Raw genomic sequence first — 27,333 nt, forward strand, 5'->3', positions numbered from 1 at the left:
GAGAGCAATCCAAACGATGCAGCTTCTCAGAACTAACCCTATTTAAAAGAATATTGTAGTTAGATACAGTAACTGTGCACTATTGAAATTTCCCTAGTGACTAATGGTCTGATTTACTGATCAATGCCCTGTTGTGTAGAAAGGGTAAAGATAGAGAAGGATACTCAGGAAAAATTCTATTGTCACACTTATGGCTGGATTTTCATATAAAAATGCTACTAAAGTCAAGTTTGCCTTTTAAAGACAGAATGGGTCTTAAAGACCAGACACTAACTGGAAAGTTTCACATGTGAACAGGGCTCACATAAACATAAAAATCTGCCTTAGGAAAACCAGTCAGATTTAGATATAGATAAAATAAGTCTTATTCTGTCTTCAGCTTTACCCACATTTACCAGATGCAGATCCTTAGGAATTACTTCCTTCTGCTTTACCAAGAAATTCTACGTTTTCTTAAACAGTGTTTCCTCATTAGAGATCAGGTTCAAAAAGGATTCTTTTGCTTTCATTTTCCAACACCAACACTGTTTTGAAGCTGACCTGTCTTCCATCCTGATTGACATTTACAAGCTGTGCTAGAAGTTGTCCTCCTCCGCTTTTCTAACTCTATTAGAGGCATAAGGAGCGTATCACAGAGACAAGATTGCAAATGAACCACCTCCCCCTGAATGCCAAAGTAGTGACTGTTTAAACAATTAAAAAACTTAGTCTCAGCACTGTTTGAAAACCTACATATCCTGTAACACCAGCACATCCATTATATCTGGTTATAAACATAAGCAAAATATTTACTTTTTTACAACAGGACTTTTAAAATCATTTTATACATCGCCTTGAGAAACATTTATTAACACAGAAAATACTACTTCCAAATATAGAAGTAAAAATAAGAAAATTATTTCGGATTGTATGTGCAAAGGTATAGTTTTTGGTTGGCATCACAGAAACCATGAAAATGGAGACACTAACTGTGGTATTTTCCAAAACAACTCATTTTTGTGCAGAAAAAGTTGTTTACGATTTTTAGACCAAACAGGTTTTCCTCCTAAACTTTCTGTGGAACTCTATTTGGGCATTGCAAATGTACAACTGACAGCTTAGGGTTTCAAAAGGAGCAAAATTATTTCTAGTCTGAAATTACTGCTCTGTTTAATTATCATTACCTATAAATGATGCCAGGAACAATATCAGACTAGAACTGACATTTATATACCAGGAGGGGATTTAGGAAATTAAAACATGAAGGATTTCATTTCAACAGAAACATCTGTAGCACAGAAAATTAAATGTAATATATTAATTAATCAGAAAGGATGCCTGCGTGTTCCATTGGCCAGTTCTATAGCAAGACTAACACTGTGTAAAAAAAAAATCAAATTACAAACGATCAGGATAAACCCAAACTTTGCAAACTGTATTCTTCTTAGAAACACTTTCATTCTGTACATTACTCCAGGACTAGTTTTCGTAATACCTAATGAATCGCAGAAGCCATAAAGAAACAGCTTGTCAAGAACTATCATCAACACAACAACTGAACAATTTTAAGTAGGGCTGCCAAAACCTCAAAAAATAAAGATTCCAAAATTCCGTACATTACAGTTTTTGTTAAAAGGTGGTAGAGAGTCATAGTTAAAGTGGACATTTACAGATTTAGTCAATGCACTCAGCAGTTCTGTCGATCCACCAACCTCTATATCTTTGACTACACACAAACACCTTGTCCTATTTCCTTTGCGCTTCAGCAAGAGGAAGCCAATTAAATACTTTTACATTTTCAGCAAAGCTGGTATCTGACAATACATCATTACAACTGTTCCCCAAAGCATCAAGAGGCTTCAGAGAATCCAGTTCAAGAACTTTTCCTTCATTCCTTACACCTCAGCTCACTATTTGATAAAACAGAGACATCAAGAACCTTCTGCCCTAAACGGTCTTGCCATACCTGCTTCAATGGACAGCAGGACATCCACTTGACTTTCAAGCTCCAGCAGAGAACTTCAGGCTTGAGACAAGGCAGGACAAGCCTGCAGCAGCATCTCACCCACTTTGCTGAACACTCAGCATTTCCCTCCTGCCAGTAGCACTTGGAACCTGAGTGTTGTTCTGAAGCAGAGTGAGATGCAAATGGCAAACATTGCTGGAAATCAAAAAAATGCTTCCCTTCCAAAGAAGTTTCTATATCTACATTATCAGAATAAGAAAGCATTAATTTTGCTTAAGTTCCCTCCTCAACTTTTACCGTCCTTGGATTGCATCCTTCCCCGACTTCTCCCAGAGCAGGGCCATTTCCCTTTCTTCCCAAACCTCACAAACTCAGAAGCACGACAGGGCAGCAGAAACTGCCAGGTAACAGGGACTGAAGCTGGGAAAGAAAACCAATACCTGTGTTTCTTAGAGGTATGATGAGGAGGAAAATAGGACTGCCTCACAATGAGATCTGAGAGAGGAGAAGAAGACCGCTAAGATTGTTGTGAAACAGGAAAAGGAGTAGATTCTTGTTCTCACAAGCTTTCCACAGAAGACCTCTGAAAAGTCTTTCCTTCCACCAAGAAAATTTTGAACTGTCTCAAAACACCACTGGGATTTTTCCCCTGCTGAGAAGCCTTGAATTTTCTCTTGACCAGTCTTTTTCATCTATCAAATCACTGCCCACAGCAATTCTCATAATCAGAAATGCTACAGGCACTAGACATGGGTGTCTGGGAGCTCTTCAGAACCTAAAGCCAAGGATTACTTTCATCTCCAGACTAGTAAGGAGTTAACTAGAAAAGTTGACGACCTTTCTTTAGCACTTAGTATATTTCTGATACAAAATTCTGTATAAGCTATAAACCATGGCTAAGAGTTCGATCTCAAAACTGATTTGTAACATTGACACTTTTGCTAATGCTGGAAACTCAAACAGAAGAGTTATTCATCACAAAAGATCATGCTAAAGGAGCATAATGATAAGTACTATATCGAGTTTCTAACAAGATACACTGGAAAGTTCAAAAATGCAAAGCAGCTTTGCACAGAAAGCAAGAGACAAAGTTTTAAATATTTTCTCTGACTGTTGCCAAATGTACTGCTCTGAAGTGATGGATGAGGTTTCCTGAGGCTAAGATGCCAGAGCCAATTAGCCATGTCAATCCACAAGAACGCCAGCTGCCAGGATCTAACTTTATTACAGTATTACTTAAAAGTGAAGACATCAGCAATGTTTAAGTTCACATGACTCCTAATTTTAAAACCTGCCTTTTTTAGATTTAGGGTAGGGGCAGTGACAATGACCTTAAGTTTCAACCTATTAAAATCCTCACAGAGTGCCATGATTGCCCATAATTTAATTATGTAAAGCATTCTCTTAATCAAATTAGTCTACATTATTCTCTATTCAAAAGAAAGATGTCGGCTTATTTTCCCCCTCATACGAATTCTATGTAATGTTTATATTTAAAAGTAGCAATTTATTTCAATAGTGCCTGTTTCAGTTGCCAAACTGCCTATTCCACAGAACATGATACGTGTAAAGTATATATCTTACCCATTTATGACATCTAATTCTGAATTCCAAAATAAAATTTTTGGAAAGTGTCTTGAGTATTTGTCGACTAGAATAAAGCATGTCCAAGTCTTTGATTATTTGAAAACATCTGCATTTAATTTCTAAGCAAGGAGCTCGGAAATGTTGATCTTACAATACACTTCCCTGCACAGTTACCACAATAAACACAGTGATTCCACGAAAGGGTAAAATTTTCCCTCTGTTTTGGTGCCTGTGAAATAAATCTGAACATGGCTGTTGAGCAATAAAAAGCTCCCATTTCTTATGAATAATGTCCATATTCATCCAAAATGTGCTCTTCTCTACTAACTTTACTAACATTGAATTGAAATTTTGGCTTTTTGCTCCTACTGTATTTACCCTGCCTTTACCACCCCAGTATACAATTGGCATACAATGAGGTATTAACAGCATCTCCTCCTGAGCTGCTCTGTACCCCAAGGATGCAGAAAATGAGACAACAATAGAAGATTAATAAATTTAAGTTACAAGTCTTGTGAGAAGGGAAATCAAGCTTTCTTTTCCAGATTCTTACTAAAAACTGAGTTTAGTTACTTTTAATAATTTGTCTGGAATTTTTTAATTATCTCTGCAAATACATGCCAATGTATACTTAGGTATAAAGCAAATAAGAAGCCTTAGAAAAAGCTTAACATTAATAAAAGTTTGTTGTCAATTCTTTGTTAAACCTGCCAAAGGAAAAAGAAATCAGAATGAGTAACAAGCATATACTAGTAACTCAGATCTTTGACTACGTAAACCTTTTCTCATTGTGACTTTTTTTCCTTTGAGATGTTCCTGAAAGACAACTTCACGATTTGAAGCTTTATTTTGTAAAATAATCTAAATGTCTGAGAACACCGTATTTCATTACCATTTAATTACAGAGCATTAAGGATTGCCTATTGAAATTCCATGAACAAACAAAACTCCATCTCTCACTTCAGCACACTGTCTTCAAGTGCAAACTAACATGTAATTAGCTTCCTTCTTTGAGATTTGCCCTTTAAAATCAAAAGGATAAAAATCCACTGATCTTGGTTCTTCTTCCCGTGTTTCGTAAACCAGATTGTCACAAAATGCATCTGTAATGCCTGAACATGGGGCTGACTCTGCCTGACTTAAAAGCATGAGGCAACATAAACATGAAGGACACATTTGAAGAACGAACGTTGGATGAACTCCATCTATGTATGACTCCTGTGAAATGGGAAAGATATGAGCTCTTTGTTTCCTACCTTATTTTTCCACTAAGATCTCAGCAGTAATGAAGCAGAAGCTACAGAAGAGCTTTTTCTCAAGTCCAGATGACACAATAGAATAAAAATGCCATCCCATATCTGAAGACAAGTCTTATCAAGGAACATCCCATGACCCGATAGAAGACGTAAACAACTCTTAGCAAAATCCTGGGTTACAATGTGGGCAAAAACAGTCATGAAAACATTACTATTACAAGCAGTGATTTGGGATTCTCTGCTGAGTTTCAAACTTGAGATGTGTTATCACAGAACTATAGCCCCGAAACACTCATGAGTTGGTATCAATGTGTAAAATTATACCAAATAAGATTTGTTTCGTGTTAGTACTAAAATTAAAGGTTTTATTTGTGGCAGAATTACAAAAATTACTAACTACAGCAAGTGACAAGACATCACCTGAGATAGTTTTTCCATGCAAAAGCAGAAATTCTGCCCTAAGTGAGTATTTGAGATTTATTTCCAGACAAAACTAAATTCTGTCCTTTTTGCTCTTCCCTCAACCAGGCAGCAACAGCTGGGTGCTTCAGTAGGGAGATCAGGACATTGCTTCAGAACACTGTCCCAGAATTGGGATTTGTCCTTCATGAGGCAGGAAATGCTTTACAATCCCGAGTTCCAGTCCAACACCATTTACAACGGGGAAAAACCTTTCCCTGTGAGCTTTCAAACAAGATTTCTTCCCCTCTACATTAATTCCAGATCCCACCAGGTCAGAAGCGGAGTATTGCAGAATCACAGAATTATTCAGGCTGGAAAGGACCCTTAAGAGCACAAACTCTGAGCACTAACCCAGCACTGTCAAGGTCACCACTAAACCACATCCCAAGTGCAACATCCACAAGCATCTTAAACCCCTGCAGGGATTGTGACTCCACCACATCCCTGGGCAGCCAGTTCTAGTGCTTGACAATCCTTTCTGTGAAGAAATTTTTTCATAATATCCAATCTAAACCAAGTGTCAAAGTGCTTCTGCTACTCCAACAATAACCTATAATACTAAGAAAATAAGACAACTTACTACTCTAACCACAAAAGCAGCCTGGTCCTTAAGGCTTCTTTGCCTGCAAGAAGGGACTAAACAACAGGTTTATTTTAACCAGCACACTATCAACTTAAAAGGTGACAACACAAGGAATCTGAAAAGGAAATCTGGACACCATTAGACAATAAATATACATGTTTCCTGTCAGCTGCTGCTGTAATCAAAGTCACGCACACCCCAGAAGAGGGGCACAGATAGCACTTGCAAAGCAAGGAAGAGATGGTGGCAGGAACAGAGCAAGCATCCTGGAAGACAAATGTCTGAAGCATTTATTTATGCACTTTCAGTTATGGAGACTACTTCTGAAGTGTTGGAAAACTAGAAAAATTCCAGCTATTCTGACCTTAGCGAATATGCTAAAAGAATAGATAAACTCTCCCATCTTGGCAGCCTTTGAATAATGTTAATACTAAGAATTACACAAAAGCGCACAAAAAATTTTAAATTCTTAAAAAGAAAAAAGAGGAGTGGTCAAATCCATTTTATTGGAACCCAACACTTCAAAAAGCTTAAAAAAAGGATTGGGTAAACATCAATCCTCCTGTTCTTCTTCATTCTGGATTGCCTCCATCTTTTGACTAAAACGGAACTATTCCGAGTGGAGAAGAACATGGGCCAGCCAGTCTTGTTTATAAAATTTCATTTTTGTACATTTAAACAGAAATACCTTTTTTGTCCTACAATAAATAAACTGTGTAGCTAAATATAATGCTAATTATATTTATTATATTATTATTGTATAAATGGGATGTGTTAAATACCTGTTATTTCACCAAATTATAAATGAAGACATGACAACAAATATTTTTATTATTATTTTAAAGGATATTTCTGAATTGGTACACAAAGTTTTATAGGATATAACAGCATTGAGTGATAAGTTTTCAGAGTTGCCAGCTATGTTGATGATAAACATGATTTCATAGCACACATTACTCAAAAAACCCAACAAAATAAAAACACTCTTCAACCTACATTATTCATAGTATCCTCCCTCACTTAATTGCAACTGGCACAAGGTATTTCTTGAAACATCTGTAACAATTCAGATACATCAGCAATTCTGTACAGAAAGCATTTGATAAGCTGGTGAGAAAAATCACTCAGGAATGCTCAGTGTCAGAGCATTTCTTGCACACAAGTACCTTGCTTCACAGTATTACCAGTTTGTTTTCAGCAAAATCTTAAAACTACAGGATCAGCAAAAGCACAGCTTAAAAGTGGCTTTCTGTTGCTGCTTTTTCTCCTGTCTGACCAGGTCACTCCTCTTTCTTTCATTCCTGCACATAACACTCCCACAAAGCCTGAAACAATAACAACAAATTTAGTGTATATGAACAGAGATATCAGAGGGCACTTGGCCTCAAATAGTTGAACCACATTCTATACTGTGCCCCTGTCACTGTGAAGCTTGGCATCTAGTTTGCCGTCTGTGTCTGTCAGATATCTGAAATTAGGCTAAGGGCTTTGGTTCATTTTTTTAAATATTGCACAGCATGAAGATTCAGTGATACTTTGAATCACTATGACTTCCAAACTGTACAAAAACATACAGATATCTGGAGTTAACGCTGACTGAAGAGCACTGGATACTCATCTGTCCATTAGATACTGAAGGATTTCTTTTTAAGTCTCTGTTTCAGCATTTTTGCATGTTCCTAGACCTTATTTCAAGCTTTAAGAGCACAAATTACATGCAGTCTCCACACTGGCTAGTTGGACTAAACCACGATACAGCCACAATGAACCCACATTTAGTCTATTTATGCAACTGAAGAAAATTCAACTGTGCAACTGCCTAGACTACTTTCAAACTGCAAGAAACTGTGCTCAGCTGTGTTACTTGTTCTCTATCACGTACAGAAGCAGAGCATCACCCACTGGAATGCCACTGGATTGCCACTGGATCAACTTGTTCAGAATTTGTTTACACAGTATCACTTGCTCTATATATGAGGATCTGTGTGCAGTTTTCTATAAATGGCAGAAGCATTGATGACATAACAACAGCACAGCAATAGATAAGACACAGGATCTTTCTATTTGTGTGCAAACTTTGTTCAGATGCAATTGCTGACAATTTCTCCAACTTATCCAGGACACCAATAACACCCTCTCTGTCTCTCTTTTTGGGCTGTTCCTAAATGCCTCTTCACATTAATTAATTAAATTAAAATCCTTTCCTGGCAAACGCATGATTTTCTTTACCATCTGCTCTCTGCTTTAACTGGAACTAGACAGTTTCTCATCTTTTGTCCACTTGTTTTACCTGTAACAAATCAATTTGTTACACCAGCAGAGTTCCAGTCCCTTCATGTCTCTTGCCACCATAAAGTCCATTTCTCAGCTATAGATTGTGCTTCTCTACTTCCTTTTCTTTCTGTCTTCCCTATTTTTCAAATTTATAGCTCTCCACTCAGAAATGCTCCTTCTGGTTGGGACAGATCCCTACACTTCTTTCCATCACACTCAAGAACAGTCCTCAACCGCATCACTCTGCTTTTTTCATCCAGCTGCTTCACCTTGTGCTTAAGCTTTGTACTATTTAATCTGTGACCTTCAAGAGCATCTTATTAATATCAACATTTCCAATTTTGTAAGTAGCCCGCCAATCATTAGAAGTCATAGTATAGAATGAATAAAGCCTTTGATGTAGTGATGCAGTTTGAATTTCAAACAGCATGCAGCTCAGCACATACTAAGCTAACTGCCTCTCTGGTGTAGTATTTCAATGACAGTGTATCAATTTTCCTTATTTTTTGTTTTTCACAAAAGCTTTATATCAAAACAGTCTTGGTTCAGATTAGTCTCTTCCTATCTTGCATATTATTGAAGGCAGCCTTTGTTTGCTTTCTACAAGGAAAAAAACCTCAAAACCCCCCTTATCCAAAGATAAAATTTCTTCAGCATAAAAGCGAGAACTCGACTGTTGAGCTGTTCACAACGAAGTGTGCCCTTACTGTTTTGAAACATAAGAGCTATAGGTCTTCCTCATCAACAGTCATTAATACGATCTATTTTTCCAGATAAAAATAACTGAAAGAGATTGCATTTCACTTTCCACCTTTTGTTGGAATCTTGGGGTTCCTTTTGATCTCAAATTATCCATGAAGGATCATCTTATATGTTCACTACCAATGCATCTCTTATGATCCTGGAAATTTCTTGACTTGAACACATGCAATCCAATACAGAACTTGAAAAGCTCCGTGCTTCTGTGTGGCCCACACCACTAATACTCTATTACAGGCTACTACAGAAACTTCAGGTCTCAAACACACATATTCCAGAATGTTAGGCTTCAGGCATACTAATTTACTTCTAAAAACTTCAAGTGACTTCCAGTCAAAAGCTCAGAAGTTCATTTTAGACTCTTCATACCAAAATTAAAACTACAGATGCTTCCCTCCTTGTGCTTATTTCTTATCTTTAAAGAGAAATAAGAAAAAAAAGAAAAAATCCAAGCCCTAAAGTGTATTTTTGTATAGCTTCAATTTAACAGCAAGATAGTCTGAAAAAGCATTTTTATTCTATTTTTTCATACAGCACATATAATCTCAACTGCTATTTTTTGATCTGCCTTTTTACTGCATAAGCAGTAAGGAAATGCAACTCGGGAGTTCAGGTTCACATAAATCTATAATCACTGACTTATTTAAAATGAGCCAAGACATTTATTCACCTTTCCATTCACAAGTTTCTAGTAGCTCCAGATTAAAAAACAATAAAAATGTCACCTTTAGAACAAGAGTCCTTAGACCCACTGCCTTTCACGTTCTACTGCATTTCACTCACTGAAATGAGAAACAACAGCCACGCATAAAGGCTGTAACACACCGTTCCCCTTTACACTAAGTAAATTTATCTCTGAGGACGAATTGTCACGTACTGCCAACAGGACAACAGAAATAAAATTTTCTGATTTAGAAGTCCAAATCTGGCTATAAAAATTCACAGCAGCAACACTCATGATAACTGCTTATAATAACTAACAGTATTAACAGTTACCTCCTGCCTGTCTAACTGGCCAAAGGCACACAAGAAGAATCACACAAAAAGCCTTATTTTTGCTAAGGCTGCAAAACATAATTTAGCAAAACATGAAACAAAGCAAAGGAATACATTTAGTTCCATGAACACCTTAACAAGTCCTGATAGGAGTTTTACAAAATGCAAGAAATGCAGTCTATTTCCACAACATAGTTGCCATCACTAAAGATTAAAATGTGCCAGCTTTCAGAATGGGGATGCTGCAATCTAAAGATGACAGAAATAAATGTCTTAAAGCCTTAGTAAATTCTATATAAAAGCAACACAAATAGGGAAACATTTTCTGTGATCACACTGCTTGATGACAAGGTAAGTATGACATGATCATGGGCAGTTTACAGAGGAAACTGTGGCAGCCCTGGGTTCACCAAAGATTTGTGTCTAAAATGAACGATTATGCTGAAGAGAATATCGACTGCATCAAATTGCATCCACTAAATGTAAGTGCATCGCTTGACTTCTCCCTTCTAGCACTGTCCAACACCATGTGAACTGTGAGGCATTGCAGCCTAAAAGCCATGAACACAATGATAGCTTTCTCACAGCTGGATACTCAGAGGTGCTGCTATTTAGGCACAACTACTTCACCCTTCCCTTGAAAAGTCCATTCCAAAGGAGTGATGGAATGTCCAACTAAGTATCACCCTCCTTATGACCTATGATTCCTTAATGAGGAGCTTCCACACAGCTGATCTTCTGAATTCAAGGAAAAGTTCCAAAGTCAAGATTTACTTGCAGGAATCAAACTTTTTTTCCATGTGTTACTGGGAGTCTGAACAGCTTATTAATTAAGTTTCAACACAAGGATATGTCATCTTTTCAAATTAGGTTTTAAAAAAATTTGTAAAGAAAAGGAATCCTAAAAGATACGGTATGAGCCATACAAGCTAAGCAGGTATAAAAGTTAGAATGCAGGTTGACAGTAATGAAGTTAAAAGCAAAAATGAATTTCTTCTCTTCTGAAGTCTCTAAGTTCCCATCAGGAGTCTGTCTGTAATGACAGTCAATGAATGCAGAATAACCCAGAATTCAAGAGAGGACTATGCAATGGGTTTGGTAAATGCATTAAAGGGACTTTACAGGATATTTACCTACTAACACACATATGAGATCATCTCCTTCCAAAGGTTCAGCCTACCAAAAATATTCAGAATTACAAGTCATCAGCAATGAGTTTATAGAGACAGAAGAGAAGGTATCAATGGTATCACCTTGTACTATGATACATTGCCTTTGTCTTAGCCCTTCCAGTCATCAATCTTTTCATCACCATCAGAACTCTACTCTTGCATGACTCTGCTGAGGACCCAGGAAACTGTCCCAGTGGCCTGAACACAACTTTGTTTTCTTTTTTGTAGTTTCTGTGATTCTTTATGCAAGTCAAACTATACAAAAACTTACCATAATTCTTTTGGCAAAATAAAATCTTTCCTAAAGGAATATGAGCAAGTAACAGAAGTATTTTATATTTAGAATAAGCTAATGCACAATGCATCATTTAGAGAAATGTTATTTACTTGAATGAGATTTGAATAAATATGACATAACACTTAAATTGATACAATCATGCAGTAAAAATGCCTTCAGACAACAGCTGATACCAGTTCAAAAACAGTCACACAAACTATACGGCATTTGATATTTCACCCACAAAATAACGACCACCAAAGTACCAGATGCCATTCTACTATGGAGGACAAATACAAAATTTTCCGTCTTCTTGGTTATGATAGAAGAAATTTTGAGCATAATCCAATGAACCATAATTTCAGACTCTGCTTTATAGCTACTTCTTAAAGATCTCTGGTCACAATTTGCTCTTAACTTATCCAATAAGGCACAATTCTTAAAGAAAAATCCTTTAATGATTGAAACAGGCAATGAATCTCATACTTCCAATGGACCTTAGGTGGTTTTGTTCTTGAAATAAAGGACTACTTACTTGGTTGGCCATGTAAATTGTGAGGAGGCCTCTCCTATAAACAGAAAAAAATAAAATTAGTGAAGGAGTCAAATATTTTTTGCAGACTGAAATAAAACACTGTAAGCATTAAGAATATTTTATTAAAGAAGAGAGTTTAAAAAAACCAGATTCTTGACAGAGGAGGAATCATTACCACCCTATAGAAAAATAAGTATGAAACCAAAAATAGTATCTTCATAGCACAGTATCCAAAGCAGTGAGGAATTACAGGAACCAAGTTATATATAGCAACTTGCTACTGCACATGAGTCCTGAAGCTGCCACAAGGGGAAAGGCACCTTGAATTACACAGCACTTATTACAGAATAAAAGCTTACACATGAGCTGGTAATGTAGGCATACAAACAATGACGTAAGCCTAAGTTAAATTGTGAATTTAAAGAAAAATGTTTGTGTGTGAGTTTCAGTTTTGAGACCACTGCTATGTAACTTGAGGGACTCAGCCCTTCTGCTTACAGTATCATGAGAAGTTTTCTACTGAGACTGATGATGCAGAAATCTTGGCTCAAGCCAGTTGAGTTACAGTGCCAAGAGTGCCCTGGAACCATTTTCTCTCCTAAGCTTTATCTATTCTTTTTTCCCCCTTCTATTTTTGGATCTGTCCCTGTGTCTCAGCCCATAGCTCACACTGCTCTTCAGGAAAAGTATAAACTTGGACTCATGCTCTCACACTTTTGTTAATTCCATTGCAGCACAAGAGCAAAACTGAACTGAATAATGCAGATGTGAGCTGCTCCAGTAACAGACTGCATTAGGTCTCACTAGTGGATCCAAATGAAATAAAAGTTATTTTCTGTACATCAGTCACAAGCCAACATCGGCCCTGAGAAAGTGGAAAACATGACCACTGCAGAACTACTTTGCTCTCATTTTTCCTCTTCTGCAAAGATTTGCTTAGAGACAATGGCCAAAGGTTGAAACACACAGTTTCAGTATTTCTTACTAGACTGGTGTTCTTATCTTTTTGAGTTTACCATCAGCTCTGTAGTATTCAGGATTTTTCTTATTGTCCCCACTGGTCTTACACACAAAATTGAAGATTTGTGTGAATGTGCCACACATTCAACCATTAAAGTTTCTTGGTAAGGAACTGAGTTTATAACCTGAACCTATATTTGTCTTAATGCCATTCAGGATTTTTTTATATTTTTACTTTGGAAGGTAATAACCAGGAGTCTAATCCGGGCTTGTCTGTTCCATTTATTCATGACATTTTAAGCTTTCCAGCATTCATAGAGTGCTTAAGAGAGCAGTATGTTAACAGAACGTATCTTGCTATCAATTCAGTTGAAGAAATGAACAAAACAAAAGCACAGATAGCAGAAAATTGAGAAATTTCTACCACGCACTTGCCAAGCTTGATCCAATCAGAACAAAGTTTATTCAGTATTTTCTAACTGCCACGTTTACGTGTCCATAACTTTGCCAAGTTACGCATCCAGATCACAGCAGTTATCCAAGCTACAGGGATATATTTCACTTAAAAGCTTTAGTGCTTCTACATCATGCTGAATTTGTGGGAAGCAATGATGCAGCATCCTGACTTCCACAAGTTGCTCTCTACTCACAGGAAAGGTTCAAATTTCACTTAAGTTCAAAACTTTAACCAGCAAAATCAGTTTGGTTTGTCTTGTTTTTTATTTTTTTTAAACCAGAGTTATGAATCTGCTCTCTGTACACCTTCGCCATCTACCATCAGTCTGTACCTGATACTACAAACAAAACTCTAGCATAGAAACCTAAGAAAAAAAAGCCTGAATCTAAAGATTTGGTGAGGATGAGGCACACAAGAAACAAGAAGACAACAGACAAGGCATAGGTTCTGTGAAGACTTTAGCAAACCAACTCGCACAGCTTGCAATTAGGCACCAAAATGCTGTATGACACTTCTGACCAGGAAGGGGTGAAAATTCACCTCATAGATAAATTAGATAAATTCAACTCTCACATTGGTCTGCAAACAATCATCATCTTTCAATGATTAGCTAAAGTGATGAAATAGTATTGGTGCCCCGACCCTCATCATTACCAAACTGGCAGTCAATACAGTTGAGTGTACTGTAAATTTTATTTCAATTTGTTCTCAGAAAAAATACTGGATATTTCATGTTTCTTGGATTTTTTCACCCCTGTAATAGTATTAAAAATTTATAATAAATATCCAAACATTTAGCTGCTTGGAAACACAGAAACTAATTTACCCATGAGAGATAACCTGGTAACTCAATATGCTGAGTACTCTGGAAAACATCAGCACTTGAGTAACATCCCACAGTAATACACCTGCAAGAAACCTCCACCAGCTATTGAGTGACTGACGCAGCTTTCAGAGTATAGTCTGTGTTTTCACAGTTGTATTATATATGAGCAGTCCTGTGGTTTAAAGGAGAGCACTCTGGACTCTGAATCCCAAGGCCCTAAGTTCGAGTCTCAGTGGGACCATCCCATGGCAGTTCAATGCCTCCCTGCCATCCCATCCCGTCACATCTCGGATGCTCAGCAGGGTCAGCCCCGGATAGTACTGGGTGCTGTGACAGTCCTGAGGACTTCCCTGTCACTGTCCAAGCTCGCTCAGCCGTGCCAGGTGGACCTCAGGACTTAAATGGTGGGGCCAGTTCTGCGCACGCTGTGCCTCACCTAAAAAATCCACTGCACAGGCTGGAAGGGCACGTGGGGAGAGCCCTGCCCAAATCTCGGTTTGCAAAGTTGGGCCATACTATACTGTACTATATTACTATACTATTATATATAATGTGAACAAAACAGGACAATCATTGCACATGCACATGAGACTTACTGGATTCTCTGCTGCAGTCTCTGTCATGTATGCAGGGCTGATATCCAGGCAGGGTCTTTTAGCCTCCCACAGAAATTTATTTAATTTTCTTATTTTTAAACAGTAACAAGCTAAGAATTTGATCTAAATGAGTTTTAGTTTCTACTGTAGTCCCTTTGGGCTAAGTGTAAAATACCAGCCACAAAGACAAAGAAAGGAAAAGGGGCTAGAGAAGAGGAAGGAAAGAAATCAGAAGCTGCAGTGCAGCTGCAGAGAGACCAATGTGAGAAGTAGGTGATTGGGAGGAGGAAAATGTGCAGACAATAAATTTGTGCAAGGAAGTAACTTCCGGAATTGAAAATACAGCAAAGTTGCGAGATGACGTCATCTGAAAGTGTCTGCAACAAGCTCGTCTCCAAGGCCCTGCCTGACTCCAGGCAGAAACAGTTTTCTTCCTCCAAATTACTTCTGTGACTGTTTTAAAAATAAATAGCCCCATGTTTCCAGGAAAAGGGGAAAAGAAGAAAAGGCACAGGGGGGAGGCAGGGGCAGCCTTCCTGGCCCTGTGCAAATGTGATCCAACAAGCCTAACCCAAGCCTGAACTCCACTGTTAAAAAGCAGGTGGAAGTTCAGAAAATGTTGCACTATTTTGTAGCCATGACAGCTGACAGAAAACAGGACAGAAAGATGGAGGTAGGCCAAGCAAAAGGGTCACCACTAGTACAACTCAGGCACTGTATTAAAACTGCAGCTGGTAAATAAGAGGAGAACATAATTGGGAAATGGCATTAGAAGAACAGGAAATGATTAAACAATAAAAATAATTAGTTGGCCATGTTTAACCACATGCTTTGGAGAGGTTTAAAGATACTGATAAACAGCTTACATTTCACCCCCAAAGTCCATGAATGAGTGTTGAATGCTAACCTTGGAAACACCAACATCAGCAGGTGGCTACACCAGTGATAATGGTCTGGCAATGCCACTATGGGAAAGCCCAAGCAGACGCACACAAATCCTTACTGCTCTCTCCTCCTCTGTGATTTCTGTCTTACGCCATTTTCCTCCAGAGGTCTTCTTCACTAAGATCTTCCTTGTGGCCTCCCACTGTCTCCCAGTCACCTCTTCAACCAAGAGTATCTCCCATACCCAGCCCTGTTTCTAATGATATCTGTGATCTTTAACTCAGGAAGGAAAGACATGTGCTAGAGGTAACCCAAAATTCATGAACAGCAGACCAAGGTCCATCCTGATGGTTTCCTGCGTTAAATTAAAGAACCAAAGAAAAGCTTTTCTGAAAAGATCTTAAGACTGGTCTCCTTTAGCAAGATTGCATGAAAGCAATCATGTTTTAATTGCCCTTTAATTCAGGTATCAAAGGGCAGTAGTGTTTAGTATACTTTTCACTTTGTTTCTCCTCCTTTTTCTTCCCAATTCAAACTTTAACATGACTTTTCATACACGCCTGTTAGTGAACTGAGCAGGCAATGTCCCAGAGTTTAGTTACTCAGCACAAGGCACATTACCTATGGCTGAATAATTCCAATCTTGCCGACTCCACTAGCAATGTTTAAATTATAACAGACCAGAGGCTTCCAGAGGCTTCTCTTGCTCATTTAAGCTTTCCTCAAAGAAGTTTCACTTGACAAAATTTGCTTTTTGGACAACGTGGTAATGTTTAGACCAAACTCTAACACCAATAGCTCTTAAACTATGCCCTATAAACCTCAACAGAGAACCACATATTTTTATTATTGCACTGCCCTGAGGAAAGAGTCTAAAATAACCACTAAAACCTCCAAAAACCTACAGGATAAAAATAACAAGGAAAACCAGCAGTGTACTACGCCCTATTACCAGAGGTGTAGGTAGGAGGTCAAGGGAAATGATAAATCCCATTTACTTGGCACTCACTACACCACCAAGTCCTGTGCCTGGCTGTGGCCCCCAGTACAAAACAGGCATTGATTAGCTGGCAGGGAAGACCAGGAGCATGGCCAGGGAGATTCTGACCTGTCTCAAGGAAACAGCATTTTCTCCATCAAGACAGGCCAGCACTCAAACAGGGACTCAGAGGGGGCTGCTGGAGCTCTGTCCTCAGAAGTTTGGAAGGCTGACCAGACAAACCCCTAAGCAAGCTGGTCTGAACTCAGTGCCAGCCCTGCTCCAAGCAGGAAGCTGCACTAGCTGACATTCCCAGGCTTATCTGAACAAGTCTATTATTCTACAGAAAAAAAGATGGAAAGCAAGTGCCAAATACCATATATTTTTTTTTCCCACAGATTATAAAATCAGAAGGGATTACAGTAATAAATATTCTGTCTTCCTAACTAATACAAAACACAAACTTTTCTTTAATGAATTAGCCACTAATTAAAAAAAACCTAACAATTTGTCTTTTAGTATTTCCAGTCACCACAATAACGGATACATTACCCTATGAACACTTATCTTTATAATTTGCACCCTACTTTCCACAAGAATCTGTCTGGCCTCTGAAAAGAGTTACATCTTTACCTCCCCTGTAACACTACAGACTCCAAGACACCCACACATCATTTCTTCAACAAAAACTGAACTCCCTCATTTTTATCACAATATTCTCTAAGATTTTAATCACACAGCTCTTTACTGAAACTTGTTTTTTTCAGAACTCATCTTCAGAACTTAAAGTGAAAATACAGAAACTAAATGGATTAAAATTTTCTTATTCTTTGTTTAGCTGATAGTATTTTGAAGTCAAAGAAATCACCAAGTGCCACTCTCAGACTTTGAATGCATTTGCCTGTCAGCAAGATATTTATATTTCCATGCAAGTACCATAAATTCTGGAAAACTTATTTGATTGAGGCCAAAGTCCAATTTCCCCTACATGTGAGTCAAACATCCTATTCATGCCAATAGAAGCAGCAACTGTCCAAACCTGCATGCCAGCATATTGTTTGTGGAACACTTCCCTGAAGAATGTTTTCTTGCCTAGCTTGACGTGCTATGAAATTCAAAGAATAACTTTAGATTCACAAGCAGCATAAGCTTTTTCTTCATATAATAGCAAATCATACAAAATACTAATTTTTAAATACAACCCAAATTGGTTTTTCCTACAAAACTCATTGCCAACTCTCTCTCTCCTTGTTTATGGTTTTCCTTCAATGTAATTATGGTTTTCCTTAAATACAGAGTTGTCGCTAAGCTAAAAAGCAACAGCACCAATAGTATACAAAAAAACTCCAACCAACCTTGCCTGAAGGTGGGATGAATCCTTAGAACACGTTTATGCTCATGGCAATCTTACCATAAATTAATTAGTGCAACCACAATAGCCCTCAAAGAAAACTTCCAGACAGCAAACACCTTCTCTAACAGAAGATACACACAACATGTCATTTTTAAGCTATTTCTTTGTAAATATTCATTCCTCCTTCTAAATATTTCTTTCATACGTTTTGCCTTGCCCTCCTCATCTTTATGTCTAATAACAGCACTTCAGCTCCTACAATTCCCTCATCAAAAACTTCTTTGGTAATACAAAGTTTAAAAAGTTGTTTTCTCTATTGCCTTCTTTCATTAAACCACAAACCTTTACAAGTAGAGATCCTCAAATCTAAACATTCACTGCAATTAATTAAACACATATGAACTACTATAATTGTGCTTTTTTACCAGTACTGTGGCTTTTTATGATCACCTTTTTTGTCTTGCTCAAAACTAAAGGGAAATAAGTTAGCAAGTCAGAAACAACAGGAAACAACCTGAGCAAGATGGGTATCAGTGTGTCCAAAATTCACATAAACGGACTGAACAGTCACCTCCTTCAGTGAGAACAGTCCTTTGTGTGAGCCCGTAAATTCACCCCACAGGGGGAGGCACCGGGCAGGGGCACCCAAGTCCCGTTCCCTGCAACATTCCCTTCTGTACCCAGCACTCAGCAGCAGTCAGAGCAGTGGGGGGTAGAAGGAGCTTGAATATGGATAAAGGAGCATGTTAAAAATCTTTATGCATGCAATTAGGAGAACATGCTCTCTGATTAATTGACGGGTTATGCTTTGCCACATATGTAATAAACAGCTGGTGGGCAAACACACACAAAATAAAAATATCCAGCTTACTGCTAAGATAAGAGCAGCTTTAGCTTTGCTATAAAGATTTTTAACTTCATCCCCAGCCCAGAACACGTTCCTACGATTTGCTTTTCCAGAAATTCTTAGTATTGTCAAACCAACAAGACTGACCTGAGAATAAACAGGTACAAGAATGAAACAATAGGTCAAATTTACCTTTCCTTGTGATCTATACAACAAAATCTGAATTATGCATGACTTCTATAAAAATGATTTTTTCATAAATTCATTATGTTAGTTTCCTACAAAATCAAGTTTGAATTTTATATGAATGCCACTGTCCATTGAATCTGCTGCTTATTCTGACAGTTTTCTCTGTATTTTAACTGGTAATCTTTTTTTGGATTCTCTACAAATCTAAGAAATTACAAACGAAACTACATTCATAGGAATCAGTGGATTCAAAGGTATATAGGGGGTGGCATGTTAAAAAAAGTCAAGGAGCACATAACATGCTGTATTGACTTGTTACAGCAAATAGTAACTTTATTAGTAAATATTTTCATATATAAGTGTGTGTCTTATAGGTAAAAATATATATTATAATTATATATTTTTATTCTAGTAAATAGCAAAATTAGAGAACATTTATCCTTTTTTAAATTAAAAAAAAAAGAAAGATTGAGTTAAAGAGTTAACTCTGGCTTTAATTTCTGAACATAAACTAAGAATCTAACATAATAGTTTGTAATGGCTCCCCAGACAGGACTCGTGGTCTGCAAAAACAGGAAGAATTCCTCCCCTCAGCTTCAAGCCCTCCCCACTGTAAAACATACCATTTTATAGCCTGCAGAATTAAATCAAACACACAAATCACAGGTTTCCCCTAAAAAGAAAGAGGTTAAAATGAAGAGGTAAGAGGTAGGTTTATTACAGCAGTTTGACACCACAAGCGAACCAGCTCTAGATCTGGTGCTGCGATTGCACCCCTGCAATAACACAAGCACTGCAGATTCTGTTTAGGGTATCGTTAATCTCTCACACCCACCAATTTCCTACTGACAGCTGGAGGTCAGCATCGAAGGCCTGGTGCAAAAGTTCACTTAAAATCAGCAGGAACAGATAAGCTTTCAAAATAATGCCAAAAATTATGAAAACAGACTTAAGCAGTAAGTTTTCAAAAAAGAACATGGTAACTTTTTTAGTTTAGTAAATACCAGTAGCAAGTCTTCACACAAAGATAAGGTTCAGGCACAGAACATTTCAAAAATATACAGTTTAAGGACTCACGGCTCACTACTTTTTTTTAAGGAATTTTGTATTTCAAAATTTTGGGTTGTATAAGGTAGGAAAGAAACACTTTACAGGTTAGGGAAATTGAAATTGCTCAAAACTGCAAATCAGTAATTCTTGCTTGGAGCACATCCCATGTTAAGTAAAATGGTTTCATGCAAATACTCAGAATTTGTTGTTCTTAAAAGGAAATAAAACAAACTCAACATGTTCCATGATTTGAACACATGCCAAAGAAAGGGTATGAGAAAACTGGAAAGGGAGAGAAGCCAAATAGAAAATATATCTACAGTAATACATTCCAGTTAAATTAGTACCAATAATTCTTACAGAGTTTTCAGCTAGTGCAACAAAAGATAACATCTATAGTTAATTTTTTTAAACTGCTTTATATTCTATTTTACACAGATTTTCTTTCAACATTCCCTCCCTCTTCCTCCTCTCCCAGTTTCTCTAGAGTATCTACAGAGACAAAACAAAGGCTGACCTACAGAGGGGAGAAAACCTCTTAATTAGAGTGTGCTTTAACCTCACAAGATTCCATGGAAAGATAGAAAGATTCCAAACAGCTTATTAGTTTCATGAAAGGACAAACTAGGAGATAATAGAAGAATAACAAATTAATCAAACCTCAGGAAAAGGAATTAAGAATTTCCTGAGATTTTTTAAATTATTCACATTCTTGGTATATATTTCTTTGGACTGTTGATAATAACACAGATTTGTTTTCATCAGCTCAGTCAATCACAAAGAAAACAGTTCTTTCTGGACACCTTCACAGTCAGGATACAACAAGTGCTGCTTGGCCACTGTCTGGAGGGTATGAGCACAGGGCACAAAAACGAATACTCTTTTTGAGCAAAACTGTTTTGGGGGATCCTCAGCAGCAGTGGGTCATTGTTTCTACATATTTTGTTGGCAATTGCTACCACTTCATAGCAAAAAGAGGACATTATGGACAGAACTGTTAAGAAAAATTAGGAAGAAAAGTAAAACAGGGCACAGAAAAATTTCAGAGTGGCAGATACGTGCAATATTCACTGGCCTTGGGCATATACTCACTGTATTTTGAGAGTGAGAAGGACAGGAAGAAGGACAAAAAAATTCTCATGTAAGATTACTACTCCAGCTGACAACTTGGGGCTGTCCCAGTGACAGTGGAAATTCATCCAGTATTTGACCTGTTCTCCTCTACCCTCCAGCCCTTCTCAGGCTAAGAGTCATTCAGCCACACCCTGCCTGCACATCCCAAACCCACCTCAGAGCGACTCAGCAAGAAGCAGCTCCAGAGGCTTCCCAAAAAGCCCCTTGGAAGAGCTGCCTTTCCCTCCCCCAAGTCATATTCTGTGCCCACTTTGAGACAGCCCATTCTAAAAGCTTTTTGATAAGCTACTCAAATCATCAGCTTTTTCATCTATTTCAAAAGACTTATAATCATAAAATCAATTGGGTTGGAAGAGACCTCCGACATCATCAAGTCCAACCCTTAATCCAACCCCACTTTGATTACCAGATCATGGCACTCAGTGCCACGTCCAGTCTCGCCTTAAAAAGCTCCAGGGTCAGAGAATCCACCACCTCTCTGGGCACGCCATTCCAATTCCTGACCACTCTCTCTGTCAAGAACTTCTTCCTGAAAGAAGCCTAATACTCTTTTTCCATTCTGTCACACAAGTAGCTATTGTTTGCATGTTTAGAGCTAACTTTCTCTTTAGACTCATAATGTTTTAATGATTACATGTGTGATTGGATTACACTGTTTACAAAGTACCTGAAGCAATATGCAAAAAAAAGGCTAACGTGACAAATCAATCCAAGTCAAACAGAGAACTACTGTAGCTTTTGACATGGCGTGACTAACTTCTAAATGCCTTTGTATTCAGAAACAGCTGACTGGCACTTCCAAGAGCAGTAGAGTATGGAGACAGCAAATGTCACTGTATGTTGAGAAGTCTTTTTTCCCCTCACTTTTAGACTCCAAATGACAGCCTATTAAGTCATATTAAAAACAGGCTTTAAATCCAGTAGAAATTATGAATTAATCATGCAGAAGACAGATGAATGCTATTAAGAGTGTGCCTACATCTGTAATGGCCCGAAACACAAAAGGTCCCAAGGAACAGCAGTGTCAGAAGTCAGTGTGAACTTTCTCTAGGAAGGCAGGCAAGCCACAATAAAAGTCTGACTGAGAGGCATTTCAACACATCCCTATTGACTGTGCAGCCATTTTCTGGCAGACATCAGCACTGGATGATGAACTGCACCAGATATCACAGACAGACGTTAACAAGACATTTCACCTACCAAAGACAGAAATAAGCTACTGCCCAGTCCGGTTCAAACCCGTTATTTTCTGACTTTAAGCTCAAACATTCAAGTTGCCAACAGCTGATATAAGAACACTTTTGGTAGTTCCTCAGTCCATTGCTCACAAGGAATGAATAATAGGCACTGAAGAGCTCAAGAGGAAAACATACCACTGAGGCAGCAAGATGAAGCCCATATAAATTCCTTCACGCAGACAGAACTATGCTGTACGATCAGACAGTCCATATTGTGTCAGTCTTTCACCAAAACTGGAGCAGTCTAGATTGTGATGACAGGTACTGGCCCAAATTCCTGAGATCTGTTTTATGCTTGCCTTTAATGCTGCAGACACTGTTGTTCCTGCTTCTCAGACAGATCAGCTTTAGGAGAAGGTTTTAATGGCATACTCTTACTTTATCCAAAAAATTTCAATCTGGAGTGCAGGTCATCAGATTACAAGAAATACTACGCACACACAATATTTTATTTCCTTACCATTTTTTGTCCCAGGACACAGAGGGGAAAGGGCAGGAAAGGGAAGCAAGATGTTCGACCTAAGCAGACTGCTGTAATCTTTACCACAGAAAAGCTTTGCATGATTATATATAGCAAATCATTACCATTCTAATTTTCTACCTTCACACTTTTCCTGCTGCAAGAGCTAACAACATTAGTTCCTTGGGAGCAATGAGGCTACAGAACAATTTCATTTACGGAGAGTTTATAGGTGTGGCTCCCATGGAGACACATATTTAAGCTGCTTTCATCTGTAGTATCTAGAAACAATATCCTCCAAGCAGACCTAAGGAATACAGCACAGAAAAGTTCCCTCCAAGACTTCCAGCCAGTGCAGCAGAGGCATGCTAGGCATGGATGTTACTCTCCCGATAAATGCTAGCACCACAGCCAGCTCACCTAAGCAGTATCTGAAGTTTATTCTATATTAGCAAAATATTTATTTCTCCCCCTCTGGGAGCCGCAGGATACACGCAAGCATTCAGACACAGAGGATGCATTAGTGGTTTTTAATCCAAGGAAGTCCAAATGAGTGTGTCCTGGATGGCAGTGCCGACCACACAGAACAGGGTAATTAATCCATTGCTTGTGCCATTTGACTCCAAGTCAGACTCGCAGAACAGTCCAATGTTTAACAGTCTGAACTTTAACATTTTATCTGTCAGTGTTTCAAAAGGACCGCAAGTTTTACAGGGTGTTTTGGTGGGTTTTTAAGGGTTATTGATGAAAAACAAAATAAAAAATTATACTAATATGCAGATGACTAAATCACTTAAGTTTTCAGCCTATAAAGTAAGCATTTCAGAAACAGATTTGCCAAAAGTAGTCCTTAAAATAATATTAAAAAATTAAACTTTAACTATAATCAAGTTTTAATTACTCATGGAGCAGCACACAGAGAGATGAAGGTATCTGCACAGTCACCTGGGATCCATCATTTTGTTGCTTGACCTTAGCACTGCCCTTTGTCCATCCTGGCTGGCCCCACATATACTGATGGAGTAGTGCAGAGTTTAATGGGTGCTGCCAAGACATCTTTATACTATTATTCATGAAGTAACCCCATGGCTGGTGCTCTCCCTCAGCTGGTAATTCCTTCTGAAACTCAGGGACCTGGACTGAGCAAATGCAGACAAATAGTCCTGCATGATCCAGCTCAGGCCTGACTCTTAACAACACAAAAATCAACCCAGTCTCTACAGACCCACCCAGATGCTGCAACACATTCTCCAGCATCTCCAGAATCACAGGTATGTATTTCATGTGGGATCTTTCAGTATTCTTACTCTGTAGAAAACAGATTGTCAGCTATAAATCAACAAGTTGTTCTCCTGCTCTTTATCTTGTGCAAGACTTCAAAGACCACACAACCAAGCTGAGCCAATTTTTTCCAACATTCAAATGCTGCAGTCTGACAATTTCTTAAACTTGGTTGCTGAACTCTTCTGCAGACATAGTAGAGTTTTTCAGAATCCTGATTAGTTTATAAGGTGGACTGATTTACTACAAATGTACAGAACTGTAACCACTGATTGACAAGAAACTTTCTTGCTCTGTTCACAACTACAGAATTCATCTTGCTAAACTTTGGCCATCTCAAGTGGATGAAATCTAGCTTGAGACAATTATCTAGACTGTGTGAAACAGACTGGTGAATCACTCCACTGATTGGAAACAGATGACTGATATGAAATAGAAACACACATTTCAGATAGTCAGGAAAGTCCAGGTGTTGACTGTAACCAATTATTTTAAAAACGCATCTAGAAGTATAAGGATTATACCTACATCTCATGTGCATACAAAGAATCATGAAGAGTAAACAGCAGGGATCTAGGATAGACTGACTATAGGAATAATTAAGAACATTGTATGAGAGAGAAGATCTTTCTTATATAATAAGCAAAATGGTTTCCACAGTTCATTTAAATGTAGCAAATTTACTTTTATAGATGGAGCAGATTTTATGCCTCGCCAGTAATATAGCATCTTTTTATGATCCACAGAGGACATCCTTCTCCTTAACACCAGGACAGCTTCACAATGCCAAACTGATGCCATGAGAGACCCCAAAAACAGGACTCCAAGCCAAGTTAATGTGGGATAAGATCAAAAGGTAGATTCTTTAATGCCCAGGGTTAGGGCTTTTAGGAATACATGATGGATCTCCCTGAACACTGATTTTCATAGTTTTTATAATAATGTCCACCCAATCCCCAGTTCACACATCTCTCAGTCCAGTTCCATCCTGCTTCGGGTCACACCTCCTTACGATTTGGTTCTGGGGTCAGTGGGACTGTCTGTTCTTCAGCACTCTTCTTCCTCAGCACAAAAAGGGCTCTTGGAGGTTTTCCAGTGTTCTTAGACTCAAGGTTGTTAGTTTATGTTTATGTCTTGTTCTGTTCACAATATGAGTACAACTTACATGAGAGTCTTCCCTTCATCCATCTACTAGGTGAGTGACCTTGTCACAGCAGGATATCAAGTAAGTTAAACAGGATTTTACCTTTGTGAACTTATGTTGACTGTGCCTGATAAACACGTTGTTCCTTTAAATGCCTTTCAAGAGTACCCAATATAATCCTCTAAATTTTTCCAGGAGCTGTGGTTAGACCAACAGGTTTGTAGCTTCCTGGGTCTTCCCTCAGACCTCTCTTGTACACTGGAGTTACATCAAGAGGGTCCTTTCATAACACCCAACAGCTCCTTTAGAACTCTGGTGTGAATCCCATCAGGCCTATGGACTTGTGACCATCCAGCTGATACAGCTTCTTCCTTACAATTTAAGTGTTTGCCAATGGCAAGTCACTGTAGTGACATTTATGGTCCTCCAAATCAGAGGACTGAGCAGCCCTTGTTCTATCTTGTTACTAAAGATGGAAGCAAAAGCAGCATTGAATGCCTCTACCCTACAGAAAGCATCAACCCTTCTAGTGCCAAATGCCAGGTTATTGCGGATTTTTCAATGAAAAACACTTCCAAGAGCTGCCCATCCTCAGCTAACTGACATTCACAATGCTGCCACCAGCACAGCATCTTCCAGATTTGACTCCTGAACTTTCAGCCAACCTTGAATTATCAGTTTTCCCTTCTCATGACAACTGTTAAGGCAATCTGTTTTTGTGGAAGGTGTCCCTGCCCATGGCAGGGGATTGGAACTACATGATCTTTAAGGTCCCTTCCAACCAAAACCATTCTACAATATGATTCTATAACTACAGCACAGTAGCAGCCCTCAGACCATGCAGCAAAACATGCTCAAATGTTGTCCTAGTTACACAGGCTGGGACCAGTTTATCATTATGTGGGTATAACCAAAACTGTGTATTCCACACCCTCTGTCTCGTTTTCTGATGGACTGTTAATAATGGACCATTTGCAGCAGCTGCCCAGGGCACACCTGACACCTCAGGCTACAAACTGGGTGTTAAAGTTAACCCTGCAAGGCAGGGGAATGTTTCTGTCCTCACACCAGTGCCTAAGCTGTGATAACTCCCCTCTGGGGAGGCATCAGCACCTTTACACCGAGCCTGAGGGACCATGTCTGCTCATGGGCCATTAGGAACTGGCACAATAGGCAGGTGCAAAGACCTAGACCACCAAAAATTCCAAAAATATTCCATGACTCACAGAGTTCAATCACCCATCGTGAAACTTCCCGCCCTGGGGGAGGTACTGGGCATTCCCACCTGAACCTGAGGATACATAATCTTCGGGTCTGGTGACTTCTGGTACCACTTGTTGGATCCAAAGGATCAGAATCTCAACAGGACTGCAACTGCCACTCTCAACAAGACTGGGATCATTATTTCAACAGAAATACGACCATTGTCCACACCAAAAGGCTTCCTTTCCTTTTACTTTGCACTCAAGGGGACCACGTGGCACTCAGCACAGGGGCTAACAAACACCTTTCTGTTCATGTCCCAGGGTGCTGGGTTATAAATCTGCCTTGGGGGGGTAAAACAAGTTTTTCTCTCTATCACTGCATTTATTGTGATCTGTTTAGTAAATTGTAACTCTATAATCTCTCTTGAATTGGGTTCATTTTTCCCTCCAGTTTACTTTTAAACCAGCACCAATGTTTATGGGTTGTTACCATAAAAACACAGATCCCTCAAACATGGGCTCTCACCAAGGCAGTTTCTGAAATACAGTGGAATTTTAACATATTTTGGATTAGAAACAAAAAGCTTGTCCAGTAACTTCTACACCTTGGCTCTGCATTTCACAGTAATAATCACTTTAGCAGAGCACAACTCCAAAATAATTTGTCTCCCTGATAGCTTTCCTTACTACATTACACCACAAAATGCTCAAGTCAGTGATCCAAACTTGAACCATCTTTTCACTACAACACAAGAAATAGACAAAAAATCATCCTCAACGTAGCTTGCTTTCTCAATTTCTTACCTGTAGTAAGTAAGACTAAAGCTTGCAAAAACACTTGCTGTAGTAAAAGTTTGTTTACTTGTTTTGATCACTCATTCC

At 38.5% G+C, this 27,333-nt stretch overlaps 1 protein-coding gene across 1 annotated transcript in view; it reads right to left on the reverse strand.

Annotated features, from left to right (window-relative positions):
* The window catches only part of TMEM135 (transmembrane protein 135), a 180,653-nt gene that overhangs the window by 122,387 nt on the left and 30,933 nt on the right, over positions 1-27,333 (reverse strand). The window contains exon 4 of the mRNA XM_071556068.1: positions 11,847-11,880. Within this exon, the coding sequence (XP_071412169.1) occupies positions 11,847-11,880 (34 nt within the window). The remainder of the gene's footprint in view (positions 1-11,846; positions 11,881-27,333) is intronic.

The sequence above is a fragment of the Pithys albifrons genome, chromosome 1 (genome assembly GCF_047495875.1).
Source record: "Pithys albifrons albifrons isolate INPA30051 chromosome 1, PitAlb_v1, whole genome shotgun sequence".
Lineage (NCBI taxonomy): Eukaryota > Metazoa > Chordata > Aves > Passeriformes > Thamnophilidae > Pithys > Pithys albifrons.